We start from the raw sequence: 10,934 nt of genomic DNA, 5'->3' as shown, positions 1-10,934 counted from the left end.
GAGGGTGGGGGGAGGGGGGAGGTGGGGGGATCCTGGGTTGAGAGTTGACCGGTGGATGTGTGTGGTGGGGAGCAATCTTGAGAGCCTGCCTGAAGGAAGCGGCGCTTGGAGAGGCAGGGTCCTGTGAAACGGAGGCGGGGCTTAGGGACACCCTGAGCCGAGGCTGGAGGGACGGAGAGAGAAGGGGGGCTGTGGTGCTGCGCGGTAATGCTGGGGCTCTGCCTGCAGGAAGGCTCACTTGGAATGCTCGGGAAGTGCACCTGCCCGGGGGAGGGCCCGCCAGGGCCGCAGGCACATGACTTGCCCCAGTCCCCGGGAGATCGACAAGGTCATGGCCTCCATGACGCTGGGCCCCCTCAGCAGAGGCTGCAGCCTGGATGAATTACTGGAGAAATGCATCCATTCCTTTGGTAAGGTAACTCCCCCTCCCCATCCGCCATCCCCCAACCTGTGCTCTAAACAGGCCGCCAGATGGCGCCACAGAGCACGGACCCGGAGTCGCGAAGACTGTTCAACCGTGACCTCAGACACTTATTCGCGTGTCATTCTAGCGAGTCACTTAATCTCTGCCTCAGTGTCCGTATCTGTAAAGTGGGGATAATAACAGCACCTGCTCCCCAGGGTTGTTATGATTGCACAGGACTTTACCCAGTGCCTGGCACATAGTTAGCACTATGTAAATGTTAGCCGCGGCTGCTGCTGTTACCCACTGATCCTTTTACTTTACGAACTTATAATTAACCCCTAGCCCTTTGCTCTCTGACCTGCCAGCCTCCAATCCCTGCTCTTCCGACGCCCAGGGGGGGGGGGGTGATGGACAGACCCTGGGTTCGGAATTAGCCACGTGGTTAATGGCAATTCCAGTTCCTCTCTGGCCCCGGGCTTCCCCACCTGGGCAGGGAAGGGTGGGCCTTGGCAATGGCCTTTGGGGGCAGGGCTCCCCCCCATGAGCCGCCTTGTGTTCGGTGACTCCCCTCCCCCTCCCCGCCCCTGTGCTTCTCGCCCTGATTGATGCAGACACTGCCGGGGGACTGTGCCGAGGGGACCACATGCTCAACATGGCCTTGACCATGCACAGCTGGGTGCTGTCCTCAGCTGACCTCGCCCAGCGCCTGCTCAGCATATATCCTCCAGGGGAGCGGTGGCAGGGCTAGAAAGGGGGGGGGGGCATGACTGAAGTGGGGGAGGGTGGAAGCTTCCGTGGGAAGACCCTTAACAGATTCACGTACCAGGAGGCTAAAGGAGACCGACAAGAGCAGAGACGCCTGAAGATCTGTAACCTAGTCAGGTGAGGACCCCGGGGCTCGGGGCACAGTCTGGCCAATCACAGATAAGCCCCCAACATTCTGGCCAATCACAGATAACTCCCACAACATCCTGGCCAATCACAGATAACTCCCACAACATGCCTTAGCACAGAGCCTGCTCCACTAAACCCAGCCCCAACCTTCCTCCTAAAGACATCCCACGGGAGTATCAAGCTGTCAGATACACCCCCCTCACTCCCCCCTCCCCGGGCCCCCCCCACACCTCAAGATTCTCTAGCTTTAAGCCCCTGGCCCTTATTTTCCGCACCTGTCAAGTAAACTAGACTAAACGATCCTTCCAAGCAGCAGCAGGAAATCTCATAAGCCCCATGACCAACTCCCAGAAATGACCTTTGCCTCCCTCCCAGAGCCCTCTCCGATTTGACCCTCTCCCGCAGGTACTGGATGGGGCAGTACCCCGAGGCCCTGCACCTGGAACCCCACCTCGACGAAATCCTCAGCAAGTTCTGGGAATTGGTGAGGCAGGAGGGCAATGCAGCCCAGAGATGCTTGGGGACCCCACTTGGGGTGAGGTTTTTTTGTCTCTTCGTATCCTAACTACTCGCTCTCTCCCCATTTTTTCCTTCTCTTCCCCTTGTTTTCTTCTTGAATCCATTTACCTCTTTCCCTCCTCAGCCTGGTCCCCCAGAGGGACCCCCCCACCCAGCCCAGGGCTGGGAAAGCATAAGATCCCTTCTTTGACCACCCAGACAGGGGAGCTGGCAGTTCCGGACCTGGGGTTCGGGCTTTCGCAATCCGGTGAGGTCCTTGGACAGATAGTGTCACAGGGAGGGGAGGAAGTGGCGGGTCCCCTATTCATGGACCGGAAAACATAGGGAAGAGGCGGGGTCCAGTTGAAGGCCCTGTCTTGTCCAGAAACAACTTTAGGGGGTGGTTGTGGTCAAGGTTGGGGACAAGAAACAAGGGGATTCATTGGTCAGACCTAGGTGGGCCCCAGGACTCAGGCTCTAGACAAGGCCTAGGGGCAGGCGAAGGGCAGTGGGCACAAACCGGAAGCAAAATTGGTCCCTTTTTAAAACTCTGGCCGAGTTAAATATTTTTGGGATGAAGGAATGTCAGGATCCGAAATCCTGAACAGGCTGTAGGGAGGTAGAGACTTGGGGTGGGGTTTCGAGGCGGCCTGTGGGGAAATGTGAGGGAGGCTGGTGCTTCCTTTGGGGTGAGGATTGTGGGTGAGGCATTTGATCCAGAAGTCATAGACAGAGGCCTAGGGCTGAGACCTAGCCAGGAGAGAGGAAGCTCCACTGGTCAGGGCTGGAGCTCAGATACTCTGGTGTCTTGACCTACCCTGGACAAAGCTTAAAAGGGTCCCTGAGGTTGGGCTGGGGAAAGTGGTGGTTCGTGTTATGGACTGGGAGCCTAACCTGCCCCCACTTTGAACCTCTGGGGCAGCTACGTGCAGGGGTCCAGGTCAGGGGTCCTGAACTCTCCCCAGCCTCCCGGACCGGGGGCCTTGCTCCCCGGCTCATGCGGGTTGTCCAACCCTGGAGGGCTCTGTAAGGGCTCCCCAGCGTGTCAATGGGTAAGGCTGGTCTGGGCCGGCCCAGCCCTCCAGAACCCAGGTGTTACAAGTTCATCCCGTGGCCCGGGTGGGGGTCCCTCCCATCCCCTCTTTGTTCTCCATCCTCCAAAGCCTCATCATCCCCCATTGTACCAGGCCCTGGCTCCATCTCCTTGAGGCTTCAGGTATTGGGGCATCCCTCAGACACCTGAGTCCACCTGCTTTTGTCCTATTGTCCCCACCCATTCCCAATTTTATAACAAGATTATAGTTTCATTCCCTCACTTTACAAATAAGGAAACTGAGGCTGAGAAAGCTGAAGTCTGGCCCAAAGTCACACAGGTGACACAGTGCCAGAACTGAGATTCTGAACACAAAATTGTTGTTCGGTAACGTCCAACTCTATGTGTCCTATGGATATCATCTATGGGGTTTTCTTGCCAAAGTGGTTTGTCGGTTCCTTTTCCAACAGGTCCCCATTTAACACAGGAGGAACTGAGGCAAATAGGAATCATGTGACTTGCTCAGGGCCACCCCAAGTTGAATCCAGATTCACTTCTTTCCAAATCTAGTGCCCTTCCCCCCATACTAAGAGGGACTATCCTCCCCCCAACCCCCAACACCTGCCTGGCTCCCGCCTCCTGTACGTACAGGCCGGTCTGACCCTCCCCCAATCTGCTGCATCTTCACTTCCTCCCTCAGAGGCTGCGGCAGCTGCAGAACTTTAACACGCTCATGGCGGTGACTGGTGGCCTGTGCCACAGCGCCATCTCCCGGCTCAAGGATTCCCACGCACATCTGAGCCCCGACAGCACCAAAGTGAGCCAGCCAGACCCGCCCCCCCGGAGAGCCCTCTCTGCCCCCCTCCCTGGACACATCCGGATGCCCATGTGCCCCGGTCTCCCCCAGCCCCACAAAGAATGGGGTGGGGGTTCCTTCTCCGTGCTTGTGCCCCAGCTGCTCCCAATTCATGGGGCAACCTTGGCCCAGCCCTTCCCCTCTCCTGGCCTGTTTCTTCCTTAGTAAGAGATGGGTGGTCTCTGAGGTGCCTTAGGATCAGGGCATGAAATCCTTTCTCCTTTTCTGGCCTCAGTTTCCCCCTTAGTGGGAGGAGGTGGGTGGTCTCTGAGGGGCCTTCCTGCGTCCTCAGGGCATGAAACCTTTCCCTTTTCCTGGTCTGTTTCCCCCTTAGAGGAGGTGGGCGGTCTCCGAGGGGCCTTCCTGGGCCCTCAGGACCAGCCCTGCCTCTCCGGTCCCCGCCATGCCCACTCTGGGCCTTTTCTGACCCTCAGACCCTGCTGGAGCTGACAGAACTCCTGAGCTCCCACAACAACTACGCCCTCTATCGGCGTGCGTGGGCCAGCTGCTCAGGCTTCCAGCTGCCCATCCTGGGCGTGCACCTGAAGGACCTGGTCTCGCTGCACCAAGCCATGCCCGACCGCCTTCCGGACGGGCAGCTCCACGTGGCCAAGCTCAACAGCCTCTACCTTCGGTTGCAAGAGCTCAGAGCTCTCCAGGCCCAGAGCCCACCTGGTGGCGTCAACCAGGACCTGCTGCATCTGCTCACGGTGCGGGAGGGCTGAGGGGCAGGCCCAGGGCCCCTCCCTTTGCCGCAGCTCCCCCACTGTGAGGAGGAGGGAGGGAGCCCAAGGAATGTGGCCCTTAACTTCCACACAAATGGTCAGAACCGAGACAAAACGTAAAAATGTGAGGGCTGATGCTGGAAGCGCAGTGAGGGACCCCGGGCCAAGCAGCTAATGCCGCTGTGGCCACCGAGTCTCACAGAAGCACAAGGGGGAGGGGGCAGACGGGAAGCCAGGTGGCCAGAGCAGGGTCTCAGGAAGCAGGAAGGAGCCGAGGGGCTCAGCTATGGGCACAAGGGCACAGTTCTGATGCCCCCCTTTCCTCCAGCTGTCCCTAGATCTCTTCTACACTGAAGATGAGATTTATGAACTTTCCTATGCCCGGGAGCCCCGATGCCCCAAGACTCTGGTGAGAACAGCCCTTTACTCCACCCCCCCCCACATGCATCCTAGATCTCTGAGCTCTAAACCTTTAGACCTTGCCTTCCAGGGCTAATATCTCCCCTCTGTCCCTCTCTGCAGCCCCCCTCCCCCTTCAAAGCACCCCTTGTAGTAGAGTGGGCTCCCGGAGTAGCCCCCAAGCCTGACAGGATCACCTTGAGTCGACATGTGGAACAGTTGGTGGAGGTGAGAGGCCTACTATGCATTTGTTGGGGTGGGGGGAGAGTGGCTAAGGGGGGGGGTTGTTCAGACTGGTAGCCTGGGTCCCTTCTTTCTACAGTCTGTTTTCAAGAACTATGATCCAGAAGGCCGGGGCACCATCTCGCAAGAAGACTTTGAACGTTTGTCCAGTAGTTTTCCCTTTGCCTGCCATGGTCTCCACCCACCTCCTCGACAAGGGTGAGGGGCACAGACCAGGGTCCCTTCGAGGGGGCGGGGTGGTTCGACAACTCCTCGGAGGGGGGAAGATTGAGGGCTTTGAATATGAGGGGCCCTTACTTAAGTGAAGGAGGCTGGGCTTTGGGGTCCTTGAGGGGTGCCCGGATATCTGGGTCCAGGGGAAAGTTCTAACTTGGACCTCTTTTACCCTGACTTGCCCAGTGACGGTCCCTTCAGCCAGGAGGAGCTGACGGCTTACCTGCTCCGGGCCAGTGCCATCTGCGCCAAGCTGGGCCTGTCCTTTCTGCACCCTTTCCATGAGGTCACTTTCAAGAAGCCCACATTCTGTGGCAGTTGCAGTGGCTTTGTAAGCACATCTCCCCTTCTTCCCCCAGTGCCTCACCTGCCCCATCCCACTACCCTCCTGCCCCCTTTTCTGAGGTTGAAGGTGCCCAGTCCCCTCCACTAATTTCAGCTCCTTAGAGATCCCAAGTCTTCCTGCCCTGGTCCTTAGTCCTAAATACTAACTTTGGCAAGTTCCAGGATAGTTTCCCCAGGTGGGTTTGATGGGATACTCTTTAAGGAGGCCTCAGGCCTGAAATGAGTCCTCCTGCCCCAAGCCTACTCTGAGGACCCCAATGTTCAGGCCCTAAAGATCCACTGCTGCTGCCCCCCCCCCAACAACTGGGGACCTGGCTTACTACCCTCCCTGTCTAAAATCACCAAAATAAATGTAAAAGCCTTTAAATGAGGTGCAAGAGGGATGGAAGGCTAGCCTTGGGGCCAGAAAGATGGGGATTAGAAGTCTGCTGGCTTGTCATGTCATTACTGTCAGTGCTCTAGGCAAGTAGAGCCAGTAGGTACCGAGCTGTCCTGGGAGAGGGAGATCCACAGAGAACTGAAACTTCCGGGGCAGCTCTCATCCCTTAAACATGCATCAGGTGGGAGCAGGAGGCAGAAGCCTCCAAGCCCAGCCACCTCTGCAGTCCTTACTGTCCCCCTCCGCTGGCTAAGTAACCCCACTCCTTCATCTGCTCTCTCCTCAGCTCTGGGGAGTCACCAAGCAGGGCTACCGCTGCCGGGGTGAGTGACTGGTGGGGGAAGGGGGTGAAGGGTACTTCTGGGCCCTGTCTTCCATGCCCAGCCCTCCTTCCTTCTCTCCCAGACTGCGGGCTCTGCTGTCACAGACACTGCAAGGATAGAGTGGAGGTCGAGTGCAAGAAGAAGGTGGGAGCCAACCCTACTGGGCTCCCTCCACCACAGGAAGTCTCCACCACTGGTGAGGCCCCCTTTGAAGAGATCCTGGCTCCCAGTGCCGGGGCCTTGGGCATAGGAAGAATTGGACCATTGAATCTTGGCAGGAACTAGAGGCTGCAGGGAAGCCTCTCAAGACCCACTTCTCCCCTTCTCAGGTTCTGAAGAGAGCTCCCCTTACCCATCACCTCCTAGGACCCAAAAAAGAGCCAACCTCCGTCACGCCTGGACCCAAACCGAGTCTGCCCTGAATGGGGCCACCTCAGACAAGGACCCTACCCCCGTGCTATAGGAGACACAACTGGTAAGAAGGCAGGGGAAATAAGGGGATGGACAGGCTGCGGCTGGGGACCCTGATCGATGCCGGAGCACTTGGGCAGGGCGCCTCTGCCCTCGGGGCCTTCCATGTGCCCACAGGATCCCAGACTGCCGGTGCTGGAGCTAACGTAGAGCTGGATGGAGCTGACTCAACACGGAAGCCAGTGATTTGGGAGACAAAAGTCAAAACCTTAACCTCGTTTTTCCCCCTCCCCATCCTGCCCCAGCCACAGGCAAAAACACGGGATGCAGATATTGTAAATTAAATCTATTTTTCCAGAAATCTTGGCTTTGGTGAGTATGAGAACCAGAGGGAACTGGATGCAAACCCTGGGGTCCTTCAGATCGCCCCTCCCCCACTGACAGAGGTCTCCCGATGGACCCTGGGAGGGCAGCAGCATCCTGTTCACCGTCTTTTCTTCTTCCGTGCCCAGCGTTGGTGCCCGGCCTCCCTACGGCTCTGCCAGGTGGGCATGGGGGCCTCCAGCTCATTGGGCCGGCCACCTCGGTCAGGGACCGGGCCCATCAGCACCTTATTGATGGGGCAGCAAGTGACAAGACGGGCCGCCCGGCCTGTGGCTGGGACCAGTCGGGAGAGGTCAGCCCGGGAAGCCAAGACGTGGGCAAGGGAGATGTCAGACTCGGGGGCCAACCCCTGACGTAGGGGGTTCAAGACGTTTGTCATGGCAGTACCCTGGGTCTAGAGAGAAGAAAACCAGGCTGGGAGAGCAACTCTGGTGGTCCCAAAGCAAGGTTTCTTTACTAGTTCGGTCCCATGCCACACTACATGTCATTCGAACCTCAGTTTCCCCATATGTAAAATGTAAAAGGGAGAGCTAGGTGAGCTCCAAGGTCCCTTCCAGTTCTCATATCCTAAGAATCCAAGATTCTAAGAGTGTTTCAATGCAAACCTTGAGAGTGCTAAGTAAGTGAGCCCTCCTTCTGTCTTGCTCACCTGGGCCCTCTCTGTCCAGTGGAAGGCAGATGCCGTGAGATCCAGCCTGGTCAGCATGAGACGGCGGCGGTAGCAATACTGATCCTGCAGGCAGCTGGAGAGGTTACTCAGGGCCTCCTGTATCAGGGGATTGGGCAGTCAGCTCTTACCTCCCCCCTCCAAGTGGGGGATCTACACCTCCCTTTGTTCAGATTCATACCCTTCTCTCACCACCTTTTGCTTCCCCTATCCTAGAAAGCATATGAGGAGGCAGGGAATCTCTCATACCCATCGGGGAGCATCCAGAGGCTGAGTGAGAAGGGGCTCCAGGTGTCCAGGGGGCAGTGAAGGAAGCAAGTCTGAGATCTAGAAGTTGAGGAAAAGAGCAGTTTGTAGGGGAGAAGAATTCTGCCATGTTCCTCTTTCACATGATATTCTCCTGTGCTCTGTTCATGCTGGCACTGAGGGGGAGCCGAGGAAGAAGAGAGCAGGGCCTAGTGGGAGATGGCAGAATTTGGCGTCAGCTGAGGGTAGAATCTACCCTGGCTCATCCTACATGGAGAAATGAGGGCCGGAGGAGGGCAGAGAGGAAATGGCCAATTACACGGTGGGTGGAATGTGCAGATGGACCGTAGGGCTGGGTTGCCCATAAAGGGGGGCCTGGGAAGAACGGGGCAGGAAAGGAGGCTGGAGGGAAGGGAAGCATCAGCCACTGAAGCCGGCCCTCCAGTCTGGAGGCTTTCAGAAGGTGCCCATGAGGCGAGGGAGCCCCTCACCTTGGCATGGACATCTCTCAGCAACTGGCTGGCGGAGGTTCCTGGCTTTGGCTGGGGCATCCCCAGAGCTTGGAGAGTCAAGGCCAGCTCCCCCTGAGCTTCCTCCTGAGCCTCGGCATGGCAGGGGGCAGCTGGGCTGCGCAGGCTCAGGAGGCGAGCTGCCTGGAGCTCGGAGAGGAGAAAGCCTGAGAGGGCAACAGATGGGAGGATGCCAAAAGCTGGGCAAGCGGGCACGGGCGTCCCCTCCTCCCCCACCGCCCAATTCCCGGCCAAGGGCCCTTCCCCGCCCCTTTACCTCCCTCCGGGCTCCGACCCCGCCCCTTCAGCGTCCCAGCCTCCGAACTCTAATCCCTCCCCCTTAACGGGCCGGTCTCTCAGCGCGCAGGCTCCGCCCCACACTTTAACCCCGCCCCTCCCCCGTTCCCAGCCCCCGGTCCCTCACGAAGCAGGCGCAGGCTGCTGCCGGGGTCCCGGAGCCGAGCCGTGGGGTTCCCCGTCGTGAGGGCCCGGTCCGGGCAGTGGAGCTCCCGCAGCAGGTCGCTCAGCTCCAGCAGGAAGCAGTCCTCCGTTTCGGGGCCTGCGGGGGGAGGAGCCGCTGAGGGCTGGGGCGGGGCTTCCCAGACGCAGCCACGTGCGGAAGGCCGGGCCACGCCCCTCCCCCGTCCAGCGGCCCCGGGGCTCCTCTCACCGTCAGCGTCCCCGGCGCTCAGGGCCGCGCCTTCCTTCAGGGCCCCCAGCGCGCCGAGCTGGGCGGCCAGGCGGGCGCACAGGGCTCGGAAGTGGGCGCACGACGCTCCGCGGGCCGCGGCCTCGGCCAACCTCGCTCCCGCCTCCGCCTCCGCCTCCGGCCCGGCTCCCTTCCCCGGGGAGTCTGCCGCGCACCTGCCCCGGGAAAGGGGCGGAGGTGAGGCGGGGCCGGCTCCGGCAGCTGCCCCGCGCCCACCCCGAGCGCGCCGCTGCCCGGCCCTTACCCGAGGGCCTGCACGGCCCGCGTCAGCCAGGCTACCTCCTCCTCCGCGCTCCCCGCCATGCCTGCCCTCCCCGAGACGCCGCTCTGGGACGTCGGGCTCCGCCCCCGCCCGGCTGCGCCTGCGCCTTAGGAGCCTCCCGGCGCGGGGGCGGGCCAATGTGCAGCCACGCCCCCTCCAAGCTTGCAGGTTCCTGGAGGGGGCGTTCGTTCCCATAGCAACTGGAACTCAAGCGAGGGAGCGCTCGTGACTGATGCCAGAGCCCTGGTCCAGTCGTCGTGACCTGAGCCTGTGTATGTGTGTGTGTGCGGGCGCGCGTGTGCCCTCAGAGCCCATCCCCACGCCTATGGACCCGAACAGGCGGAAGATCGAAAAATAAAAAAGAATAACTAGCATTCGCACTGAGCTTTATGAATATCATTACAAATGATAGCTAGCCTTTATATAGCGCTTTAATGCAACGGATCTCATCCGACAATCCTGAGGGAGACGCTGTTGTTATGTCCATTTTACAGACCGACATACTGAGGCTGAGAGAGGTTAAGTCAGAGAGAAGACTTGTGCAAGGTCACATAACTACTAAGTGTCAAAAGCTGGAACCGAATTCGGGTTTTCCCCATGGCAGGCCCAGCATTCTTATTCACTGTGACAGAGAATATCCCCCCCCCCTTCCTTTCCTTGGGCCTCAGTTTTCCCTCTGTGAAGGATGACCTCTGAAACCCATGCAGCTCTGCATCGGAGACCCTGCCTCTCCCAGCACTGATTTTTCCCTCAATTGTTCTTTGGCTCCTTGAGTCAGGGTTGGCTCCCAGGGTGAGTCCCTCCCCGAGTTTTAGGCCATTTCTGGATGTTTTACCCAGCCCGAACCTTATAATTCTTGTAGTTTTCCTGCTAAATTTTTAAAAATAATAAAAGCCCAGTCTGTGGTGAATTTAAAAAAATTTAAAAATATCTTTGGATCCCTGGTTTTTTTAAATTTGGGAGGAAGGGGGAGGGGATAGGGAAGAGGAGTTAGATTAGGGAATAGGTTCCCATAATAAACCTTCTTTTCCCAAGTTGTCCCAAAAAAGTGACTATTAAAATAAACTAGAAAAATCAATTTGGTTTCCCCTTTTTCTTGGAGAGGAAAAAAATGGGAAAAGGGTTCAATCTCTAGTTTTTCAGGGTCAAAGAAAATGTTGTCCACTGTCTGGGTCCCAAGTCTGCTTAAAGCCTGGAAGGGGTGGGAGTGTCATGGATGACAGGTGGGTTAAGGCGAGGAACTGAGGCCTGGGAAGCTCCGGGGAAAGAGAAGGTCAAATCTATCCTCACAAGTAGATCCCAGAACGCTCTACAGGACACATACTCTCTTCCCCTGTCCCCCTTTAAAAACAAAAAAAAAAAAAACAAAAAACGAGGTAGGTGAAGTCTAGAAATTTTCCCCTCTCCACAGCAAGAGGAGACCTAGGCACGG

At 58.1% G+C, this 10,934-nt stretch overlaps 2 protein-coding genes across 2 annotated transcripts; one reads left to right on the top strand and one right to left on the bottom strand.

Moving 5' to 3' along the window:
• Window positions 1–60: 60 nt before the first annotated feature.
• On the top strand, window positions 61–6,995 carry RASGRP4 (RAS guanyl releasing protein 4). Its single transcript, XM_031961620.1, has 15 exons — window positions 61–410; window positions 1,018–1,123; window positions 1,226–1,288; window positions 1,706–1,835; window positions 2,721–2,824; window positions 3,504–3,648; window positions 4,122–4,397; window positions 4,741–4,821; window positions 4,935–5,039; window positions 5,134–5,252; window positions 5,454–5,598; window positions 6,278–6,314; window positions 6,397–6,510; window positions 6,644–6,789; window positions 6,903–6,995. The coding sequence occupies exons 1-14, from the start codon at window positions 296–298 to the stop codon at window positions 6,775–6,777; spliced, it is 1,674 nt and encodes a 557-aa protein (XP_031817480.1). The 5' UTR covers window positions 61–295; the 3' UTR covers window positions 6,778–6,789; window positions 6,903–6,995.
• A 61-nt stretch (window positions 6,996–7,056) lies between these two features.
• Window positions 7,057–9,609, bottom strand: FAM98C (family with sequence similarity 98 member C). The gene is made up of 7 exons (XM_031963152.1): window positions 9,485–9,609; window positions 9,202–9,395; window positions 8,956–9,090; window positions 8,514–8,698; window positions 8,026–8,103; window positions 7,759–7,875; window positions 7,057–7,503 (listed from the first exon to the last, which is right to left on the bottom strand). The coding sequence occupies exons 1-7, from the start codon at window positions 9,541–9,543 to the stop codon at window positions 7,210–7,212; spliced, it is 1,062 nt and encodes a 353-aa protein (XP_031819012.1). The 5' UTR covers window positions 9,544–9,609; the 3' UTR covers window positions 7,057–7,209.
• Window positions 9,610–10,934: the final 1,325 nt, after the last annotated feature.

The sequence above is a fragment of the Sarcophilus harrisii genome, chromosome 3, assembly GCF_902635505.1.
Source record: "Sarcophilus harrisii chromosome 3, mSarHar1.11, whole genome shotgun sequence".
Classification (NCBI taxonomy): Eukaryota; Metazoa; Chordata; class Mammalia; order Dasyuromorphia; family Dasyuridae; genus Sarcophilus; species Sarcophilus harrisii.
This window is presented reverse-complemented; position numbering and strand designations above follow the sequence as displayed.

Coding starts and splice junctions, on each gene's coding strand:
- RASGRP4 (XM_031961620.1), top strand. CDS start 296: ATGACTTGCCCCAGTCCCCGGGAGATCGACAAGGTCATGGCCTCCATG. Junction 1,289..1,705: donor AAGATCTGTAACCTAGTCAG/GTGAGGACCCCG, acceptor CCTCTCCCGCAG/GTACTGGATGGGGCAGTACC. Junction 5,040..5,133: donor ATGTGGAACAGTTGGTGGAG/GTGAGAGGCCTA, acceptor TTCTTTCTACAG/TCTGTTTTCAAGAACTATGA.
- FAM98C (XM_031963152.1), bottom strand. CDS start 9,543: ATGGCGGGGAGCGCGGAGGAGGAGGTAGCCTGGCTGACGCGGGCCGTG. Junction 8,699..8,955: donor CAGCAGCCTGCGCCTGCTTC/GTGAGGGACCGG, acceptor TTGCCCTCTCAG/GCTTTCTCCTCTCCGAGCTC. Junction 7,876..8,025: donor CTCTGGATGCTCCCCGATGG/GTATGAGAGATT, acceptor CCCCTGATACAG/GAGGCCCTGAGTAACCTCTC.